Here is a 24,769-nt window from a genome sequence, read left to right on the forward strand (position 1 = left end):
TGATTCTTCTCCTGCTGGTCTTGCTGCAGTCCCTGCTTTTTGAGAGGGTGTGTTAAATCATGTCTCTTTGGTAAATGGTTTCCTCTAATGGTTATAATTCCGAGTTTAGAGTGGGCAGATTTGGACCTATTCTGATGTTTGACCGACCACCCCTTCGTTTACCATGGTTTGCTGTAGTTTTTAATATGCTTTGCCACACCTCTCAGTGTTTTACAATGCTTCCAAATGATCTGTGCTTAATTATACTTGGCCAGCTTTTGCTATGCTTTATTATATACTTCACTGCCATGCTTTTACTGTACTATGGTAACCTTGTTTTGGGGAAGTGCTCCCTGTGGGCATTTTATTCTTGCATTGCGTCATTATGTTTTAACCCTGGCTTGATCTGTGTCGCATTAGGCAGTCAACGTGGCAACTTTATTCCAGCCCTCTTCAAGCAGACTGCTGACAATCTAAATGATAAGATTTACACATCCGCTTTGGAAACACAGCATCCTGATTTACATTTGTTAAGCTAGAGAGAGAGATTGATTGATTTAACCCTCTTTGGTCTGCTGCTGATAGCACAGATGTTAGCTTGCACCTCTGTCTTCAATGTAGCGTGTCATACACATGTACAAATCCTGGAGTGCAAGCAGCAGTGACATGTGCTGTACCTGCACAGTGCTGCAAGTTGCATTTGTATCTGATTTCAGTAGCTGGCAGGACTATCCCTATTCCGCAGTGCAAATGAGAAGCTCCATAGAAACTATACATGTTAGGAAACAAGCAGAAGTAAGGTTTTCACTTTATTGTGTGGTATTGTTGGCAGGAGGGTCTAGATCTAAAGCAGGGCTGTCCAATCACGGTCCTGGAGGGCCGTTCCACCCTAGGTTTAACAGGTAAAACGAAATCATTAACTACTTCAGCATAGAGGTTTAACAGGTTCAATTAACAATTCAGAACAGGGTTTGGACCAAAGACCAGGGAAGGAAGGGCCAACTTTGTCCACCGCTGGGTTTTCCAAGGCACACAGGTGCAGTTATGTGCTTTGACAATAAAATAAAGCAGGGCTAAAAAATAAGAGACATGTATATATCTATATTCTTTTTTTTTTTTGTAAATATTTATTATTTCAAAATACAAAACATTTGTGAAGCAGGGCACACATATCCATGAGCATGCAATATTACCAGTAATGAGCTGGTTCAGTACTCAGCAGGGTTCCACACACACGCACACACACACACACACATAATCGTTTGGCAAAATTAAACTTCAGTGTTGGAATTTTAAAACATTCATTTTTTTAATAGCGTACGTTATTTGAGAATTATAATTAGTTAGTTGACAGCTGGCTTTGAACTGACAACGACAGCCGCAGAGCATGATAAAGAAATGCCTAATATAGCTGCTCAGAACTGTGCTATACTTCACTGTGAGGGAACCTGACAAGGTGCACTAACCATAAAGTTTGAGCTGCCAAACCATTCAATTATCTGTTTATTTAGCAGACGCCTTTATCCAAGGCGACTTACCAAGACTAGGGTGTGTGAACTATGCATCAGCTGCATGGTCACTTACAACAACGTCTCACCTGAAAGACGGAGCACAAGGGGGTTAAGTGACTTGCTCAGGGTCACACAGTGAGTGAGCCAGGATTTGAACCAGGGACATCCTGGTTACAAGCCCTTTTCTTTAACCACTGGACCACACAGTTAGTTCTGTCGCCTCTTCTGTAAAGGTAAGAAAAGAGATGACACCTGGAGCCAGGTTAGCCTGTCCGTCTCAGTGCAACCTTACAAGGTTAGCCAGTCTGGCTTTGGGAGAAAAAGTAGCCTGATGCTATAGACGCAGGCAATTTTAGTAACAGCACAGTAGCTTGTGACAATTAGCTTGTTATGAGAGGCGATTAAGGGGTTAAAAAGATGACCGTGAATGATGTAATCAGATTCAATAATGTACAACATGTCCATACAAAGAGAAACTCCATATCGCACGCTCAGATGTTTGTAATAGTTTATTGAAGAGTACCAGTCGGCAAGATTATTAGAAAGTAGACCATTCTGAGACGTGACACTCACATTCCTTGCATGTGTGTTTGTCAGCCTGCTGAGCAGAGAGGCAAAAAGATTGTGGGGGCAATACAGCAATATCATATGTTACATAAGGCTTTGGTACAGCACCATATAGTTTTTTGAAATCTTTCACAGAAGAAAACTTTATTGAAAAAATATTGAATTCTTAAGAGTAATACCTGAAGTTGTTAAAAAAAAAAAAAAAATTAACCCTCTGGCTGCCTTAGATTATATGAAATAAATGCTATTAAAAAAATAGTATTCATAAATCACAGCTGTAACTAAAATAAAGTATAACAATGTCATGGTATGTAAATCAAAACACAGCAAGAATGATCTTATAATAAGTAAAACTGGATACAACCCTTAATATGCGACTCAAGCAGCCGGAAACAGGCTGGGCAGTGCATGCTAAGATACTCTGGTTTGTGAAAACCAGAAAAAAAACATATTCCAAACCCTTCAATTAAGCAATCACGCTCAGCTGGTCATATATATATATATATATATATATATATATATATATATATATATATATATATATATATATATATATATATATATATATATATAAAATAAATTCTGACCTATACCAAAATAAATAAATAAATATATATCATCGTCGTAATCATTACCTATGTTTGTTTGTTGGCTGAGGCTGGAATTAGGGTGTTAACTCTTCAGTAAAACTTGTTTTAGTTTCAAGTCTATTGTATAAGAGAAAGTGTGCTGCCCCATATAGACTTACGAGCTTGGAATCCTGTGCTCCCATAAAGGAAAGCGTCAAACATACCTTATGCAGTATTTCCAGAACCTCCAACCTGAACCTTAATGAATCAGCTAACACAATCTCAATTGAAATACAGAATTACGGCCTGCTTCACACTCAGCTTAAACAAGAAAACTGCTAATGCTGTCCTTGCTCTTCACTATAGTACAGTAAACCAGTAGTGTATGAGGCAGGGAGGGCTGCCCATCCCTAAGTACGGTACAAAATGAAAAGGGATTGTTAAGTGTACATGTGGGCATCAACAGGGTTAATGTTACTGCAGTAGTGTGCTTGTAAACTGTGGTGTTACACCTTTCCTGGTATAGAAATCTGTACAAAGCGTGTGAATGGGTTTCTTGCTTTGAGCTATAAGCTCGAACCCGAAAGTCTGGGCTTGGAGGGAGCGCCTTTCTCTTGAGCAGCAGCAGTGTGGAGTATAAAACCCACTCAAGGCTCTGAACTAGTTGAGTTTTTAAAACAAAATCTATAAAATAAAAAAAAAAAAAATGAAGATGAAACACGTGTTTTCGCACTACGCTGCCCGCCCTCGATTTCTGTGCGAAAGCTACTCATGCTGGAGGAAGGTGTATGAGGGTACGGTGTTAGACACACCTGTCTTTACATACTCTATGTGGGCCCTGTTCACAAAGCTTTTACAGTGTCTGATAGTTAAATACAATTCATGACACTGTTTACACTGCTGCTTGTTCCTTTGATAACAGTCTACGACAGCTGCAAACATACCAAACACAACTGATTTCACCTTAGATATTTTCTGTGAATATTGCCCTTTATTTCTGAAGTTTCCTTAATATTCACTTTTTCTCTGCAAAGGTATCAACTTTTGTCACCCCAAGTGGCCATGAACCAGTCACCGGTATAGAAGTTTGAATAAAACTAAAGAAAGCTTTTACATAACGTGTTTGTGAAGCTCAAGGAAAGGGCGCAACACAAGAATATCGGAGACAATGAATTCTAGGCTATTAAGCTACAAATCAAACTGCCAGACAGATGTGTCAATTTCCATCTCAACAGACCATCTCAGACCGCACCTTTACACAACCGCTGTGTCTCCTGGTTCTATAAGCCAAGTCTACGATACTCCGGGTGCCTCCACTCAATCATTGTTTCAGCAACCCAAACTCCTCAAAGAGCCCAGTCTCAATTCCCTCCATTTCTAGCTGGAGCGTATAAGACCATTCAATTAACAGTCATATTTAAATGAAACGAATGACCTCTCTTTCTCAGAAGCTTCCTCTAGGTAAAGAGGATGAAAGCAGGTGGGAGATGAGGCTCCTGTGTAGTCTCATCAACCTGAACCCTCCAGCTGCTTTTTAAACGGGATTACAAAAAATTAAAAAATGAAATAAAAAAACGCAGCTGAATCTCAGTACAGTCGTCACCAATGAATGGTAAATTCCAAACCGCCTTTTCTCCAGCATCATTCCTACAGCAGACTTTGCGTAAATTTTGTCCAAAACATGCTTTAAAACTTACACTAAATAAATAAACCTTTTAGTCACGCTAGATTTCAACAGTCTTGTTTTTGAATGGTGGTGTTAGTTCAACCAAATAAAGACACTTCCTTTTGTTTCTATTGAAGGTAAAACCATCCAAGATGCTGAAATGAAGACTTGGTAATATTTCAATGGTCATGGTTAACCATTTTCTTTCTTTCTTTCTTAGGAACCACTGACTTAAAAACCTACCCAGATACACCCAACAATCTCACTTCTCTGTCACGACAGTAATGAGGTGTTTTTTATTTGTTTGGTGACACAAAACCTTCGACACGTTACAATCCGTTTCAACACAGTAACACAGTGGTCTGTACAACATAATGCAGTGTGATCACACCTCATTGCAATGCCATTTCATTGGAAGTCCAGCACAGTCCAGTGATAATGCTGTAGCTGCCACCTCCCTTACTCGTGTGTCATACTGCATTACAATTTGTTGTGTGTTTTTGCTTCCCAGTAACAGCAAGAGCCATTATAGGCAAGGTGGTCATTTCTAATGAAATTACCAAATGCATGCTCTAAGGACATAGCACCAAGCTAGCAACGTGCCAAGAGAAAAATCAGAAAGCACACCATCAAAAAGTCCCACAGTAATGTAAACACAGTGTGCATTATTTTGGTAATTCTGTGACGCAACCTAGTTAGCAAGACTAACACAATGAACAAGCCTAATGGACATGTAAACTGAAGCTAGTGTACTTACCCTAACGCTGAATTACTGTGTGCACACAAAACAATCTGATATTTGAATATTACTTTTAAGCCTTAAATTAGAAGCACACTTTTGATTTTTTATTCTACATCAGGCGCCCCCGGTTGAAGTTCTTTTTCAATATCGGTGCAGACGATACTGTCCCGCTCAAGAGGAATAAAGACTGGCTTGTACTGCACTGCTGGAACGATCGCAGTGGGGCACCAGCCGTGTTGAAAGCACAGCTAGCACAGTATATACATGTAGAGAGCACTCCCACAGTCAGTGAATGCTGAGAATGGTACAGGGATCAAGAGGGCCATTCAAAAACACAACAGCTGGGTCAGGCGTTTAAAACTTATCAGTCCGCATCAGCAAAGCCAAAAAAATGTAAAAGGCGTTCGATGGAGCTAAGCCATCATTATGAATCAGTATTTCTTCAGCTAATGCCACAGTGTGGTAACTGAAAATTGCTGGCAACTGCATTGGTATTTTTTAAGGCGGCTCACTACGAACGTATCTGACAATTTTTTTTTTTTTTTAAATCTCTTATTCATTTTCTACCCTAGTCCTGATCTGTACTGCATATGGTGCTTGTGGATTTTGCTATACGATAATTCATTTTAGCGTAATCTTTTGTACATAACCAGGTCTAATCAAAACCGTGGCAGAATGCCGATGGTTACATCAGCCCTCATCTATATATTGAACAGATCGTGCCCGCGCTCTTCTGCCCTTGTGCAGCATTTCGGGACATCGCTCCCCTGCTGTAGTGGTCACATGGACCCTGTACCAGCACTTCAGCTCCCTTTTAAGAGCAGCTTGCAGTATTTTGCCACACGTACAGAAGAATGTTCTGCGTTTGTAACTAAGCAAGTCTATATGTGAATAAAATATCTTGTTTATTTTTACTTTTATGATACAGTATTGCTTGAAGCAGCAACGAATACAAAAATAAAGTAACTTATGACTTCTATATATATTTTTTGTAATCTGGAAAAAATGGAAACGCTCTATAGAGTGACAACAAAAATAATAGATATATTTACTTTCCATAACATCTGCATTGGCTTTATATATATATATATATATATATATATATATATATATATATATATATATATATATATATATATATATATATATATTCTGCATTGTATGTACAGTACAGGTAGTTAGTTAGTGTGTATGATCCAGCTATACTCAAGTGTTCAACTAATCAATAAAGTGAAAAGAAACATTGCCACTTCTTTATCTGAACTCTTTCAGCACCAAGTAACTTAACAGAAAGATAACCCAAACATAACTAACACTGACAAATAAATAAAACGCAGGATCTTTTCTAGTCCTCTCTGTAGTGTTGAAAGATTTCAGTAGCGTTTCGTACGCTCTGTTTCCTTGGGGACTCTTACACTGTTCAATATGTGAGCCACTGCGTTAGGGGCCCTGAGGCCTGGGGCTCCCCCACGAAGACAAAGAGCCGACTACGCCAGCTGAGAAGCATATCATTCTGCATACTTGAAACTGCAAGAAATGGGAATTATCATTATTATCCTAACCCTTCATTTTTTTTGTTGCAAATTTCAAGAGACATGTCCCAGTAAATATATCAGCTGCAATATATATGTGTGTATGCACATTAGTAATCTTTAATGAACTGGCACAAAGTTCTGAGCATCTCTTGGGTTTATGTTAGGCTTAACAAACTATTTTGCCTCTAGTTTGATTAAATTAGACCCATTTGCAATGTGCACTTTACCGCAGAAATGAACGGCTAATAAAATGCTATCCTCGTACACAAACAGACTAGGACCTAGATACATTCAACTGCATATAAAAATGTGGATCGAACAGCAGCAACTGCTGCCTTCTGCAATCAAACAATTGTAAACAAAATATGTTATTCCAAACACCCAACTGACACAATAATGAAGACTTCAGAACTTCGATCTGAACCTTTAAATAGTTTTGAAACCTTTTTATGTTGAAATGGAAGACTTGCCAATGTCAGACCCACCCTCGTCCACGCAATAGCTCTCTGCTGCACATTTCCTACAGCCTGCCTAAGGAAGCCTCTTCAAAATCCAAAAGGCACTCCTCAGTTTTACAAAGAAACGAAACAAGTTCAGCCAATTATCAGTAGAGGTCACAGCCAGCACCCAAATCAAGCACTTCAATCTCCAGACCAAAAGCATCACTTTCATCTTTCTTTCTTTCTTTCTTTCTTTCTTTCTTTCTTTCTTTCTTTCTTTCTTTCTTTCTTTCTTTCTTTCTATCAGACAGTGCATTAGTGTTTTTTTTTTCTCTTCAAGCACACCCAAATGCCTTTACCATGCAAGGCAATCTCTCTGCTATACAAAGTGTACAATGTGATTCATCAGACCATCCCTGGGACACAACATTCACGTATATAATAGTATCTCTCTCTCTCTCTCTATATATATATATATATTTATGAATCTCTTTACTTTGATCCAACATGCACTCCAATATCTTTAAGCAAATCAATCTGTACATAGCTTTATCATCTGAAGGGGGGCGGGGGAGGGGGGGGTGGGGAGGTCCACCCAACTCCTCACCTTGGCCTTCTGAAACTCTGCTTTACTATAATACATAAAAAAATATATCAATTGTCAATTACTGTATGTATAGGCCAAACACAAGTGAAAACAAGGTGTTAGCCCTTAATCTGCTACGGCACCAATCAATATAAGCACTGGGTTTGTTAAAGACTAGAAGTTCTTTCTTCTTCTCTACAACCCAAAACTTCTGTCAACACATGTCAGAATGGAGCGCAATGGCTCAGAAATTGTACAAAATCTCCAGTTGTAGCACCACAGCACAGTTAAACATGCAGCAATTAACTGACTGAACCTACTGTCTAGTTTTTGTTCCATGGCATTCTCTGCCGTACATTTTCACTTAGTGGTTTAATCCCAGTATTTTCAGCTCCTCCGTGGTTCATTTAAACTACGAGCTCTCTACAGTTCCATAAAAACCTACGGCGTCTGGGAAGGAGAAGAGACCATTTGGCCCAACAAGGCTGGACACCATTCGCCCAGACTAAGGGCGCCTAACTGAATAGGACAGATTCCTCGTGTTTTAGACGGTGCTACTTCACCTTGACATACTTATAACTCTCCTACTTCCTGTTCTAAACTTACTTTGCTTCCAGTTCCAGTCTCTGAGCTACACTTGAAGCAGTAATTTGTTTAGGCTCCTATAAACTTCAATTAAACCCCCCTTTTCTTGTCTTTTTTTCCCCCAAGCTGCAGCAGGTGATGAACTGTGGGAAAGCTAGCATTTTATTCCTCCCAAACGATGGTCTGAATCAATATCTTCTAGTGGTTTTTGATATTCATGCTAGCTTCTCAATTAGTTTAACAGTATCTCCAATATTTAAACATTTTGAAAAAAAAAATATATATATATTATTGGCAATATAAGTGACTTACAGAAGATTTTTACAACATGCGAGACCCGACTCTGTTCGGCATTGCTCGCTTTAATCATTTCTGAAGGGACGTTGAGGGGAAGAGTAAAGCTTATCTATCATTTTGTTCCACTGCGTTCGCTTCATAGATCTGAATTAAATCCAATAACGTTACCCTGACGGTCTTGTAACTGCTTTCATTGTCTCATTACTCAAACACTGACACCCAGGTTAGACGTGCTCTTAATCAGAGCAGTGGCATTTCACGCCAGCTATGAAGCTCAACGCATAGGAAATGGAGCCACTTTATAATCAATGTGGCATTAAGGGCTGTATTTGCACAACTAACAGTAATATTCAGACTTTTACGGTTAACCAATTTAGAGTAAGTTATCGCAACGATATAGCTAAAGAAATTTTCCAAAAAACTACAAAGCAGCCTGTCCTCGAACGATGACAATGGCAGGTGATCAGTTAGCAACACAGTCTAAGCATCCCTGACTACCACTAGCACACCACTACAGCCATCCAGCGAGATTCTCACAGAATCTCTTTAAAAGAAAAAAAATCTTTTTAATTAGCAAAGGAAGAAGATTATTGCTCATTATCAACAACACAATATCATGCCTCTTACAGTACAGGGGCAGCAGGTCCCCACGAGCAAAGCGTCGCCCTGCATTGCATCCACCGCTGAGACGACTTAACCCCAAGACCACCTCCAAATCAACCAAACCACTGCCTGCTTTATAACAGGACTTTCTATAGTTCAGATATAACTTCATCACGAGCTGTGCTCTCAGGTCAGGGCATCCCCTGAAGTGAACTTCTGCTTTGCTGCATGTACTACCAATACACAAGAACCACTCACAGTACAGTGGAATGCTAACAGCACACAGAGAGGTACCCGGCAGGCATTCTGTATACTGTCTTTTATATGCTACTAGGATTTTAACTCTACTCAGAATAAATCTGCAAACAAGCTGTACCCTACTAGTGTATTATTATATGTGTAGTATATCAGCTGCACACTAGTGATAGTCATAGTCTACTAGCATATTTAGCAAGGAACTGACTTTCCTTGTAGAAAACCTACCACATCATGATGTCCTAGTTGTGTGGTGCACTGGCGATACCAACACCTTTGTATAAGCAGTGAAGTATAGTGTTGAGAGACTACGTACAGACTTTTTCTAAGAGCAACGTTTCACATCTAAAGATTTAATACAAAAAAGTATAGCAAAAGAGCACTATTTGTAAACACAATCCTGTGTTCAGTTAACCCTTCAGAGACCACAAGTTGTATCACAACCCTTTCACCCTAGTAACTATAATGAACAGCACCATAATCATAGTCACACTCACTACACTGAATAGAAAATGTGTTTTTTTTTTTTAAATACTTTTTTTTTTTAAATGAATAATATCGTAGGATACAAAATATATATTTGTGTTTGTTTTTGTTTTTATATTTTGTTCAATCTACCACTAGAATAAAGTACAGGTTTGAGTCGTCCTTGTGGTTTCGTAAGACTATTAATTTGAAAAACAAAACAAAAAAAAAACTGCGCTCATTGAATTCATGTTTTTTATGACTGCTCTTGATTAATGTGGATACAGTACACCAGTATGAAACTTGTATTATTCAAAACAAATCTCAGTTTCAACACCTGTTATTATTTGCACCAGTTTTTTTAATAATATAGATATATTTTGTAATGCTGGAAACCTCAAAAGGTGTAAAATATTCTAGAGCATTATTATTATTATTATTATTATTATTATTATTATTATTATTATTATTAAAGCTAGATGTGACTCTCCAAAACAAAACTGCAATACTAAATGTATTGATTTATAAAGTCACTGATGCGAAAAATAACTAGAAAATAAACAAAACAAAGCACACAGTAAGTATTCAATTATTGTTATTTTGTTTTCAAAGCTAAAATAGCCGCCTTTATAATAAATCAAAGCACATGCATTGGTTGAATTAGTCATTTTGGCAGTAGAACAGAATACCATAGTATTTTACATATGGATATGTAGATAGAAAGTGATTCCTATTCAGCACCTTGCATGTGGAGAAAGACTAAAACAAAATTGTAACAGCCACTGGCAGGCAGTTGTAGCCCTGTTGCCTGTATAGAGACTCCTGGATAGTCAGGGTCGGGGTCCTGCTTTTAAATTCCAATTCTGTTTCTAACTCCTTTAAAACAAAACAAAACAAAAAATTCCAATTGCACTTCTTCTGAAGGAATTTGGAATTGGATTTGGAATTGGGAATTGATTTTAAAAACGGAATTTGGAATTAAAAAAAAAAAAAAAAAAACACAAAAAAAACAGGAGTTGACCCCAACTCTGAAAAGACACCAGACATTCAGTGTAACTCGAGTGTGCATATATTAAATAGGGGGTTCTGCGTAATTCATTAAAACAGACCCCTTTAGCAGCGAACTGACTTTTGGACCATCTGGGTCATCAGGCAAAATAGAAGCACCGCTAATGTACAGGGCGATGGGGTTACAAAGCGGCCAATGCCGGCTACTGGTTCTGCTGTCTAAATAAAGTAGCAGGGAAGATGAGTGAAGAATTGAAGAGTAACAACTCTGAGCTCTTTTTTAATTCATGTTGTGCCAGCTTAAGCCCATCATGCTGCCGTATCTGAGGGTCCTGCATGGCTAGATTTAAAAGAGAGCCCTCCCATATTTAAAAATACTACAGTATACTATGGCACAAAATCCCATAGTCCTATACAGTACAGTGTGTTTTTTTAAGGAAGCTGTCGTTTGTTTGTTTTCTTTTTGGCAGAACTATAGTACTTTTTTATACAGGATGCCAGGGTCTGTATTCACAAAACATTAGCACATAGGACTGCAATGCCCTTTACCAATAGAACCCCCGCAGGCTAGATTTATTAAGCCTCCGCTACAGTGTAAAGTGTGCAGCACAGAACTGCTTCAAAACTAGTCATAAAAACATCAATTTAACTATTCTGATAAAACAAACAAAAATAAACTGCACCGGAGTTTGGTAAAAAAAAAAAAAAAAATCTGTTATCTTTTAAAACATATTGCTATAACTCAAAATCGAATACAAATAATAATCGGTGCCTTTACCAGAGGCTGGCAGATGAGTTATTGGGACTGTCTGACTGACTGACTGATTCAGAGGAGGGTGGCATAGTCGTGGTTTGCTGTGCCCGTGCTGCTGACTGATTCAGAGGAGGGTGGCGTGGTTGGGGTCAGCCGTATCCATGCTGGCTAGAATGGCCTTCTGGTCCTCTGGCTGTCGGCGGTACAGGAGGGCGGAGAAGCGGGCGTAGGGGTCCTGGCGGGGCTGCCTCTTCTTGTTCTTGCGGAGGTAGAGAGCTTCTTCGAGTTGCAGTACCTGAGAGGCGTGGAGCTGCTGTGTCTGAGAGGAGGGCCCGGCTGAGGAGACACGAGTGGCAGAAGCTTCAGAGTGGCCGTCTCCACATTCAACACGTAAAGCAAGAAAAACACTACACAGTAGCATAACATAGCACATGCGCAATTGAATATTTTACTATAGCCTTGTACATGTGGCTATGTAGGCAGCCCAAAAAGAAATTCTTGTACAGCCAGTATAATAGTCAAGTAGACTAGCATAGTGTAATTGTACACTGTTGTCTACTTGACTCCTTTTAAGTTTTGCCTTGTAATTGATGATTTGAAGTTATCAAATAATTGCCTGTTCGGAATGATTAATTCGTTAGAGAGTTAGAGATGCCAGTAAAACAAATTTAAAAGTGGAGGATGCGTCATCGCATGAGTTTAATAGAAAAAGTTTTTCAATTAACCACACTCATCACAAAACTGTTAAGTGACAGAGAGACAAAGGTTGAGAAGACAGATGCCACAGAAATGCTTGCAGGAGTTTGAAAAGAAGTGATGTCAGTTATTCTACACAAGCTTTGACCAGAGCACTGCAGTCAAACTGTAAGCCTAATACCTTCTTAGACCTCAGTGGCATCGTGACAGGAGGTCAGCGTCACCTGGTGTATATACACAATGTGACCGTGGCCTGAAAAAAAGGAATCGCGCCATTAACCCGAATGTTTGCTGTGTATCCACTACAGGATTGATGTGGACTGAGCTCACTCCCCTTCTTCTTGAGAACCGTTAAGGAAATATTTTAACACACCAACAATTCTGAGCTCAAATCGAGCTGAGCCCCTACAAGCCCGCTACGCTGGTTATTCAGGGGGGGGGGGGGGGGGGGGGGGGGGAGTGTTCTAGAAGGTTCTAGACGGCACAGTGTTTTCTATGAGGCTCTAGAGGGCAGTGTTTTCATTAATAACCGCTCTGAATTTACCCTAACTCAAACCCTATCTTAATAAGCCACAGTAAAAGCCCCATTGTCTTTAAACTCACTTGTTTTCTTCCTGGATTTCGGGGTGCCATTGGGGACCCTTTTGGGTTTTTTAATCCGTTGGTATCTCAGAGCTTCAAATCTCTCAGACGCAGCAGCAGCACCACTCGATGCAACAAACCGTTTCCTGAGAGAGAACGAAAAAGAAGCAAACAAAATTCCCTTTACTGACCGGCTCCCCCAGCTGAGACAACAGCTCCATTGAGTCATGTGATTAATTCAACAGTGACTAAATAAAGCGTGGCTCAACAGGGCTTCTTCACGGCTCAGGAGCGTGGGCCTCACCCGTACAGACACGTCCTGGAGACCTGCAAATCAACTGCAGTTAGTTTGTTGTCCCTCAGGGATGGTTTATCCTGATTTCAATATCATTACACACTTTAAGCTTTTAGGCTTCATTAAAGTTATACTTTATACCCTCTGAATTTGCCTAGTATTTAATATTGCTCTGTTTCTTATCCCAGGATATGTATTCCATAGTGAATCTTTAACACACTTGCAGGGGAAGAGATGAATGGTCCACATTGCTTGTCTTCATCTGGCATATGCATATATTCCACGTTTGGAGTTATCAAGGGTTAGCTGAGGTTTGGCATATACTTACCAATAATGGTAATCCTATGCAATTCCCTTTACTACAGTGATGCTGTATGAAAAGCACAATGGGCTTTTGCTCGTTGTCTGTGTGTGTGTGTGTGTGTGTGTGTGTGTGTTTGTGTGTGTGTGTGTGTGTGTGTGTGTGTGCCTGTATTACTATCAATGTGCGGACAAAATTTGAAATTTTAACCTGCTTTCCCCCACACTGCAGTCCGCAGCTCAAAACACTGAGTGCCTGTAACAGCCTCAGATGAGAACATATCAAGGCAGGATAAAAACAAAGCAGTGTAAAACAGCTCTACAGTGTCGTTCTGCTGTCTCTGTGGAGAGAAAAGGCCCGTTAGTAGATGGGAAGACACTGCTGCAACAAAGCATTGTTAATATGTGTTTATAGACATGAGTACTTGTCTACAATGGGCTTTACCATGCTGACAGGGGGAGAGATGGCGGGAGGGGGAATGGCTACTTGGGAACAGTCACAGAAGGAAAAGAAATCAAAGCACTCGGACGACAAATGTAACAACGTTTATCAAGAGATTTCTTTGTTTGGTTTGGTTTTTTGAAGAGCAATATTTAGCAAAGGCATGCATGGCATTTTGCACAAGTAACAGGACTTTAAAGGGGAATACTTGTAATAAAAAAGAAACCCCATTTACTGAGAGGCTGAGGTTCAGAGTTAAGAAAAATAAATAAAACAAAAACAAAAACCCTTTAACTGCAGTTTAAATGCAGGACACGGGAACGTGCTGCTATTGTCCATGTTGAGTAGGTTCTTTCAGCTGATTTGCAAAACTGGTTCAAAAACGAGTTATTCTGGTTCAATTAGGTTCGATCACTAAAAATGATATGCTGTCTATAGTGAAACGTGCTGTTAATCTGCAATAAATATCATAACCATACAACAACTGCTAGTTGAGTCATAGACAAAGAAAACTCAGTTCATCCTGGCATTATTATTCTCTATGCTGGGCATTCATGCTAGATAAGTGACCTTGCCCCTCTTGCTCTAAATAAAGCCTGCTATGTTTGATACTAATGCTTAAACCAAAAAAAATTAAAAAGACACATATCCTACAGGATCTACTGTATAGCTAAGGACCTATATAATTTTTATAATAATAAATGGAGGGATATATTTTAAAATACTGGCGAAGACTTTCTTTGTTGTTATAATAGACCCCCCCCCCCACTTCAAATGAAAAGCAAGGCTATGTTTCTTTGTGTTTAGCTGTTGCTGTTCTGTTTGGGATGCGTTTGGAATACGGTATTCCCCTTTAAAGGAAGATGTGATTAAAAGCCTCACCTGCTGCCCCCCCCCCCCTTTCAGACATGGATCCAACCCTTACCTATTGAGGTGTGGAGGACCTGGTCACAACAACGCTGCCCAGATAGCTGAGATCAATCAAAAACAAAGCAGTTAAGACTACAGGAGCCATTAAACAATGACGAATTGGCTTAATTAAGCAGATGAAGACATAGCAACAGATGAGAGCGGAAATGTTTAGCGACAGGGTTTCTTAATGTGCCTACCAGACTATTTCTCTTTTCGGTTACTTTAATACGAGCTAGTCATGCTGTCAGACCATAAGATAAAGGGCCTTCTTAATGTACTCTACTACCCCACAGCAGGGCAGTAATATTATATTCAGTATTTATCAACCACTGTCATGCACTTTAACTGCTTAATCAGAATTAGGAAGTCAAACAGACAGAACCGCTTAAACAGGCACCACAACGTAAAAGCAACTACTGCATCTGTATTGATAGGACTTAAACCTGAACTACAGATCTGAGAGGAGGAGTGGTGTGCAGGATAAGAGAGTACAGTCTCTGAGGCACTTAAAGGGAGTTTAAAAACGTTTATTTCAGGACCTGAAACCTTTATTTTTTTAAAACACTGGTTACAATGACTGGTAATACTGACATCATTTTATAATCTAACAGCAACAACAAGAAATGCAAAGCGACTGAAACGGTTTGGGATCTGCCCAGTTCTCAGTTTTGGGCACCTACCCTGAAGATGACAACTGAGGTGGCGAGGACTCTGAAGGAAGGATCTCCTCTTCCGTCCTCCTCTGGGACAACATCTGCCCGAAAATGTCACTGCTTTCCATGGGGGGAGATGGGGACTGGGAGGGGTAGCTAGTGGCTGTGGTGGCGAAGGCGATCTGGGGCCGGTAGCTGGGGCTGGGCCGCCTGCTGCCCTGGGCCGGCGAGGAGGTGGGTGATGATGTTCTGGGGAAGCGGACGCCGGAGGGGGGCTGCAAGGTGATCTCAGACATCTCCGGAGGAATGGGCGGCTGGATGAGGCCAGGCCGGGGCCGAGGGCGGACCACCAGCTCTGGGGAACCTTCATGGGAGCTAAGGGGGCTCTGGGTGAGGGGCGAGAGGCGGGATGGTTGGAGGACCACTTGGTGCAGGCTTGGATCGACTCTGCGCCCTTGCCTGGGGCTCAGCTGGGGCCTGGGCTCGTACCACCGGGTGTCCAGCCCACTGAATGTGCTTGTGCTGCCTGGGCCCCACATGTGGGCTGCCGGATCGGGGTAAGGCAATACCGGTACGCCCATACCATTGCTGGTATGTCTCAGCTGCCCTTGACTCTGTGCCTGTTGCATAGGTAGATGCTTTGCTGTAGTGCCACTCGAGGCTGTGGGCTTGACCTTGCTTGGAGACTTGCCGGGGCGGCTCTTTGGTGCCTCCAGCTGCAGAATGCCAGGGTAGGAAGGAATCACTGGGAGGGTGCCCCTAGGATGGGGGGGTTGTAGTGGAGGCTCAGGGAGCTCCCGACGGGCGTAGTGGTGGAGGTGAACAGGATGGTGCGGGGGGAACACCAGGGAGGGTCCCTCAAGACTCCTGAGTGGCAAATCAGGACGCCGCCAAAGCTCAGGGGATTGTCCGGAGGTGGGGGTGTGGGTCAGGGGCAGGGTGCTGCTGGAGGCAGTGTAGTGTGGCATCTCACCTTCCCCACTCTCCTCGAGGATAGTGGGATGCCCAAAGGGTCTCTCTGGCATCAGAGGCGGGGAGGACATGACTGAGCTCAGGGGGCTGACATCTGGCATGTAGAAAGGTGGGGGAGGGTCGGGGCTGCCTAGGTAGCTATAGAACTGGCCGTGTGGGAAGCCCTGATGATGAGGGGCTCTGATCTGTCCCGTTGCCTGTAGCCTGCTGCTTTCCACCATGCCCATGCCTTCCATGGGCCTCTGAAACCTGGGGCTGTAAGCTGGGGGTTGGAGATAAGACTCCTGGCTGGAGGAGATTGGCGAGTGCTGGGATTTGAGAGCAGCCACTGCTGGAGGCATCAGTCCCGGGTCATCATTTTCCTCATCCGACTGTCGGAACTCGGGGTACAAATCCGACTCCTCCACGAAGGGGAATCCTTCGATCCTCCTCTGCTTGATCGACGGCTCCATCTCGGTAGGATCCATCACAAAACGTCCATCCGGGCCCCGGCTGATGAGCTCGATAGGCGTGGTGGCCTCAGCCTCAGCCTCATGCTTGGAGACGCTGTATTTCTTGCTGGTTATTGCTCGCTTGGTCTTCTTGTACAGGGACAGCTCCTTCTCCTTGCCAGGGCTCAGCATCTTCTTCCCCTGCAGGGTCTGTCCGTCCTCCGAGGATTCGGACAGAGCGCGCAGTGTTCTGACGCTCTCTGGGCTCACTTTCCCCGAGGAGGATCTGAGAGGATACAGAACACACAGGAGGCCTGTTAGACTCCTTGCAGAGTGTTGTACCTTTGCTTTATTGTTTATTGAGGTACCCATTGGGTCCCGGTACTCATCTACAGTACTAGCTACCAGGATCCTGAACTGTGTTTCCACACGTTTGTGATCACTCCCACTTCCCATGTGAGGGGAGAACTAACGGAAACATTGACGTCAGCTGTCACTAAAACACTTACTGCTTTCCTGTCTACAATGTGAAGAGGCTTTTATACCCTTTCTACTGCCTACAAAATTAATTATGCTCATGAATTAGTCTTAAGAGTATGTGGTAATTAATATTGTTTTTCTGTTCCACCCAAGAGCCTACTTTTTAAAGTGCATTTATTATATAAAAGAGTTCTATTTTTAAAATTAATATTACCAGTCTTTTCGTACAGGCATAGGATGGCTTTGAGTTAAAGTGTATTTATCAAGGTGTGCTTTATTCACAGGACAAGCCCTTTTTAATATAGCTTTTGTATCACTTCATGACGGGTTAGAGTCCGATTGTGGTGGAAGTTTTTGTTGCAGGTTTTACTGTAGCTGTACTAACACAATTCTTTAATAGATACTCTCCTCTCCAGAGGCCTGCCAGCCAGCCATCTTTACTTAGACAATCCACTGCACAACACACCCACAGTCTCTGGCAAGATGATTCAATCAGCTGAAACCAAGGGCTTGCTGGCCAATCAACTACTCTGTGAAGAGAGTAGTCAGGTACCAAAGTACACTGACAGGGTTAAAACGTTTGCAGCGCTGCTAAAACTTTTTTACCATTGTAATTCCAAGCACCCTCCAACATATGTATTGTCTGATATTGAATTGTATTTTGTTGTTTAGCAAACACAAAAAGAGCAGTTTAGAATGCAAGTCATGTGTCTATGTATATTCGTTAACGTTTCACAAAATGGAAATCAAGACCCCCCCTGGATATCCTCCTGATCTCAATTTACTTCAGAAGTCCCTTTATTCAGGGCGGAGGAAACTGAAGCAGACCTGGATAAGTGCCCTTTTCTGGTTTTATTGCAACATCAGAAACTAGTATAGGTGACTCTGGGTTATCCGGACACCTCTGCAACATGGTGTCTATTTTATTTTATTCCTGGATAACTGAGCAAGAAGAGCTACCAGACTATTAAACAGGCAAGGGGCTGAGGTGCTCACCCAAATAATGCAGTTTTGGAGTGTCTGATTAATCATGTCTTGTGCAGAATCTGGAGATATCATCCTCACAGCTCTTGCTGTCAGGCACTGTCTTGTTTTAGTGTTTTGGATGTACCTGTGGTGTTTTTCCTTTATTTTTGCTGATGAATGACTTGTCTGTGTTACGTGTTGCTTTTCTCCTGTCTTAATTCAAGGTTTACAGGCAAACAGAGAACACATAGTTTCCTCGCTACTTTTTCTTTTTGGTTTATGAACAGTTTCTGATGTGATCATTTGCTGACATCTCTTCTTCACTGACCAGTTTGGATAGGCAGGCCCTCCAACTTTTCAATAATAGGAACCCCCCCCCCCCCCAACAAGAATCCTTCTGTTTTATTAAATATTATTGAGATCCAACTAAAACACAAGAATCCTTCTTTTATTAAATATTACTGAGATCCAACTAAAACACAAGAATCCTTCTCTTTTATTAAATATTATTAAAACTAAAAACAGCTGCCCCTGCATGAAGTTCTTCTGTGCTGTTATTTTAGCACCACAGCATTAGCAATGCATCTGGGAAATATTCTAATGCAGGAAATAAACTGAAGATGAACAAACTAATTATCACCTGAAATCCGCTAACCAGGATTTGTGCAACAGCAATGTGTGTGTGTGTGTGTGCGTGTGTGTGTGTGCATATAATACAATACAACCAATATAATATAATATACTATACTGAGTGTTCAGCTACAGTAGATACACCCAAGATCTCCTAGACCACAATCACCAGTTGCAGTCCAGTCTTATTTAAAAGACTAGATCATCCAAGTGCATTTACTGTAAATTACACAGCCAGTGCAGCAGTTCAAGTTAGCTGTAACACTGTGTGAGTAACTTGAACTCTGCAATTGTTTAAGAGCTGAAAACAATTAAAGGTCTAAATTAAGCACATTACCAGCGCCACCGTGGAAAGGATATAGGAATATATAGGAGTATTTTCACACCCTCTGCAGTAGGTCGCTGATACATGGAAATGATTGTCAGTGACAAGTTAACTTTATTCCAACCCTCACGCTGTAATGAAACCGAGATCACTTTCTTTTATGCAACACTGCGTCATCCATGAATACCGCGTCAGCTTGCATTTGTACTTGCACATTATGGTTGAAATGTTTCAGTTACTTGCTGTGTTGTGCTCAATAAAGCAGAGGGAGAAGTGAACATGTACTTTAACACAGTTCAGTGCATCAACAAAAACCCATTAAAAACATCATTATCCACTGTCTAATTATATTATGGGCATGACAATTCTTTAAAACACACCCTTGTTTGCCTCAATGAGTCTTGATGGGTTCTTTCTTGGTCTAGTCAGTGTGCCGTGCAGTGTGTGCTACTGGCAGATCCCCCTGCCTGCTAACCCGGTGCATCTCAGAGAATATCCTGCTTGCCTGCTTTGACATGGAGGGCAATGGAGACTTGGCTATTCTTTCCATATTACATCACAGTATAATAATAATAATAACAACAATGTAATACTACTAATAACAATGTTAGCCAATGAATTGGTACAGCACCTTGTGTGATACTATTCAGGGATAGAAATGAGACTGCTATTGCAGTGAGATCCATTCCTGGTTTTACTAGGAGTAGCTATGCAATAGGAGTCTTTTGTCCATCCCTGCAGTTCATTTTAAGTGAACATTTCGTATATTATAGTCTTTGTTTTCATTTACCTATAACTTCACACTCTACTGCGTTTTTCACTGTGTCGATTCTACCACCATGAATGTGTTTGGCACAGTCTATTTTATTTATGGCAATACCCAGCAGCCTTTTGTTTATTTCAAATACTTAACACAGTACTTAACAAAGTTTTACCCATTGCAAAAGCCTTCTTGTCTCATTACCACTAATCATGAACAACCTTAATTAATGTGTGTTCTGCAGGATGCCCAAATCACGAGTCTGCTAAGATAACTGTCTGCTGTGCTTCCTGACAATTACAGAAAGGACTGGTTTATCGTTTTTCTAAAGTGAGACGGGGGAGCCTCTGCATTACTGATCGAACCCTTGTTACATTGCTGCACTGATGCTATAGGATAGTAGAAATGCTGCTAAAGCTGACTGACTCCTAATGCTATGAAAACACTTGAGACAGAACATGTTTTGGAATCGCTGCAGGCTCGTTGTCAGTGACTGTATTTGCTTGTCTTTACAGAGAAACACAGAGCAAGCCCAGTCTACCTGATGCTGATCTACCTGTGTGTACTGTATATGTATGGGTTTGTGATACACGGGTGATTTACAGGGTACATCAAACAAGAGGTTTGGATAGGGGTGTTAAAGGGGGGGTTCCCACACATTGCATGTTAACAGTTCTCTGTTTTTTACAGATAGGGCCCCCAAGTGTTATTATCTACGCTTTACACAGCTATATCTAAGTGCAAAAATAGAATTTTCAAAGAAAAATACTGGAATATAAAAGGGCTTAAAACAAACAAACAAAACAAACAGAATTCTTATTTCATCCCCCTAAGAATTATTTTTGTATCCGAAAATGTAATACATCACAAATGAAAAACGCTCCACACAGGCTCTCCATGTGATTAATACTAAATGATTTTCTGGACCAGTAGCTCGGTTACAGAGAGACAGTGGGACAAGTCAATGCCCAAGGCCGTTTCCTTGTGTGCTAACTCTGAGGGCAGGAGTCTGAGCAAGAGACTGAATGGCCAGAGAAGAGAGTACGGCAAGTTTTCCAGTACCAGGACTACAGCTATCCTGCCCTGGTCTGAGGCATGCTTGACACAGTGTGCACAGTTTGTTACGTTCCCTGTGCTTTCCTGCGCTCTCTGCTGTTGACTTTTCACGCTGCAACAAAAACGTTACTTACAACCCATCCCCAGGACTTTAAAACCAAAAGGTTCCCCATTGTGTTAAGCATTGTCAGTTCATAGAGCCTGAACCTTCTCGTTATGGTGAGCAAATGCAGGGGAAGCTTTATTTTGTGCCCATGGCCTCATGGTGTGGAGCAGAACACACTGTGGAGCTGCAATCTAAGACGGAGGGGGAAGACTTCATTCTCTGTCACAGTGAGCCTAAAATAGGCAATAATAAAACCATGGCCGTGGTATGAAACATGAAAAGAGAAGCAGCAGCAGCAGAGATAATGAAACCGCCGGCACGCTGAAATCAGGGGAGTTACTAAATTGCCAGGTGAATTTCGAGCGGTTTCATCATGGGTAGTGAAACCAGGTCTTTGTTATTGGTCGACTGCTGAAAAGCACCAGGTTGAATGCTGAAGGTGAACCTGCCCCTTTCCATCTTCCGTAACAAAGAAGGGAGAGAGATAACGAAATACAAAAACACGTAAAAAGATGCAAGGATTAGGAACAGTTCTGTAGTAAAGGCAGGCGGGGTATAGGCATCAAAAGTCATCAGTTCTCCCCAGTGGTTCAGCTTGAAGACCTGATTCTGAGTCTTTAACCACTTCCCATCTTGGTAACACCCAGAAGTAACTATAAGAATATGCACACCAACAGCCCCTACTGGACACTAATGGTGCTGCAGGAATTAAAAAAACCAAAAAAAAACATGGATATCCAATCTGGATTAAGGAACAGTGAACTGTACTGTATGTATCTGTGTATATATATATATATATATATATATATATATATATATATATATATATATATATATATATATAAAAGATGTGTATTCTCTGTTGGCAGTCATCACAACACACACATCTCTGCTCAGCACTGTGTATGAAGCATGAGGCTAAGCCAGGGCACACTGCTGAATAAGGAGCAGGCACTCACAGGGGACTGCTGTGGGGAAGCCTGTAGCTGTTCCCGTCCCTCCCCTCCCAGCAGGGCTCACTACCGGGCAGTGGGGTAAGAGGAGTCCTGCGGTGGAAAAGAAAATAAAAACGGGGGAGAAGCGACCGTCAATAAGGCTAGGTTCAAATAAAAGAGATACAGAGACACAAGAAAAGGTTGTGGCCAGTAAAATGATTACATTGCTGTGTTTATTAGTCACATATAATACAGAGTACAGTTCAGAGCTGCTGCATGCAAAGCCCGTGATACTATATCTCATGCCATTAGGAGTGAACTGTAATATTTCTTTGTACTTATTTATATATGTACAGATGTCTATGCTAGACTTTTGGACGAATGCGTTGTTCACTGAAGGGGGGGTGACTTTTCGATTCTTAATCTGAAAATGAAAATAACAACAAAAAACAGAAATAGTTTTAAAAAATAAATTATAATAAAAAAAAAAACTCATAATCAAAGATGCACCGAATGAGTATTTAAAGACAAGAACAGAACAAAAAAAAAAATCAAAACAATACTCTTTATAAAACCTGCTACTGTACAAATGGTGACAACAGAAAAGAAAAAAAAAAAAAATTATATATATATATGTATGTGCAGTTTTCTTCACCCTATATAAGTTATAAAGGTGTATTGCACACTTAAAAACTTGCACCACACAAATACAGCAGCTGTGCCCCAGATATAAAGAGGTATTGGGTTTGATGTGTTGAAAATGACCTTTATTGTTTAAGGTTTGTCTTCATTAACACTGTGCAGTCTGTCGTGCATGTACAGTATACAGTGGAGTGAGATTCCAGCCCAGGTGTTTCTCTGACCTGTGTAGACTGTAACACTCCAAGCAGAGCCACTCATATAAGTCAGGACCACTGAAAAGCCACATTGACTTGATACAATATCATCTTGCAAGTTAGCATACTTTAATTGACCAGAGGTGTACAGGTATCAGGTTCATTTTACTATACAGTTCAGTTTCTGTACAGCAACAAGTGATTTATTATTTTATTAACACAAACACTGTTTTTACATGAAACCCATTCTGATGTGGTATATACTGTCTGTAACCCAGATTTATTCCAGTCATCATTAGTCTTGATTTTAGCACCACACAGGTTCTTTTAGTCTTAAAACAGAGAAGTACAATACTGCATAGAGGACAATGCATCATAATAGTAACAGAGTTACATCATTAAGCCACTACTCTGTATAGCAACTGACAAGAAAATCCAAAAGCGATCATAGGTGGAAGTTACTATAACTGGAAAAAGAAAAAAAAAAGAAAACACATAGTAGTTTAGTTATATATGAAATGCACCTACAATTACACAAAACAAACTCAATTTCAAAACCACACACCATTCACTTTCTCCAGTGACTCCAGTTCTTGCAGACCAAAGCGAAAGGCTTCGCGTGCTGCAGTGAAGAGGTCCAGGCATTTTTTTTTTTTTTTTATTGAAATAATCAGAAACCAATATTAACACTCAGCATTTTGAAACCCTAAAAAGCCGCAGTTCAAATCTGACTTGTAAATGCATTTTCTGCATTTCTGTATTTTGCATTCAGGTATTGCTGACCTTGAAAAAAGGTCCCGTGCAGTATACCATGATAAACAGGCTCAGTAAAGCACAGTCGAGCATTGTAACAGCATGGCAAAGCCAGAGCCAAACACACCAAGAACACAGTAAAGCACAGGGAAAGCATTAAAAAGAGCGACGAAACTGGCATGCAGATTTACCGTGGTAAACTTCATAAGGGCATTGATTAAAATGCCCGTCAGACACCCAAAGAAAAACGGCTGTAATCTGTTTGCTCCACACTGCAATGCAGTCTCTCGTAACTGATCCCAAGGTGTCGGATAAAGACTGCTGAAGTCTTGGGCGGGATTTTGTATAGTGTCCCTCTTTTAAAACAATCCTCAACCCCACAGCAAATCTGATCAAATGTGCCCACATATATAACTTGCTATAAATGTGTTTATTATTATTATTATTATTATTATTATTATTATTATTATTATTATTATTATTATTATTATCCAATTTTATTTACATTTTTAGAAATTTTAAAACAGTGTCTGTGAACTCTATGTAGTTTGAGAAGTTGCCAAAATTTGAAATAACATGTATGCATTATAAAATAGATACATGGATAGCAAACTTAATATGGTCCAATTGTGCACACAGTGACTGAAGGGGATATTAAGAGAGTGTGTGTGTGTGTGTGTGTGTGTATGTTTCAGTGTGCATGCGTGTGTCAGTGTGCGTGACCAGTTTGAAGTATTTACAGGTATGTTTTCCGTCCTAGGTTCTCCTACCCTTTCATAATTTTCACTTCATTTTCTACCTGCTTAATGCATCCTCCAGAACATGTCCATATTTAGCAGTTTTGTAATAAAGGAGGGGCGTGACTCTTACCACAATCAGCATTCCTGATCTTATATCATTTCTGCCAATTCCCTCAGTGCTATTTAAAGAGCTCAGCTAAATCACTTTGTGTTATTGCTTTTTAAATAAGATATTGCCAGAGCACAGAACAAAAAGAAAGACTCTTTATGAGCGATGCGCTTGTATCAATAATTATAATATCTGCTATGTAATTGGAAAAATATATTGTTTTATGAA

The 24,769-nt window shown here is 40.7% G+C and overlaps 1 protein-coding gene across 1 annotated transcript; it reads right to left on the bottom strand.

The window, feature by feature from the left end:
- Positions 1–10,357: 10,357 nt before the first annotated feature.
- Positions 10,358–22,234, bottom strand: LOC121304035 (protein turtle homolog B-like; the record flags this gene model as incomplete). Its single annotated transcript, XM_041234985.1, has 4 exons — positions 10,358–11,898; positions 12,862–12,986; positions 15,470–17,131; positions 22,128–22,234. Coding segments are annotated over 4 exons (2,106 nt in total), but the record flags the coding sequence as incomplete, so codon positions are not given.
- Positions 22,235–24,769: the final 2,535 nt, after the last annotated feature.

The sequence above is a fragment of the Polyodon spathula genome, chromosome 36 (assembly GCF_017654505.1).
Source record: "Polyodon spathula isolate WHYD16114869_AA chromosome 36, ASM1765450v1, whole genome shotgun sequence".
Taxonomy (NCBI): domain Eukaryota; kingdom Metazoa; phylum Chordata; class Actinopteri; order Acipenseriformes; family Polyodontidae; genus Polyodon; species Polyodon spathula.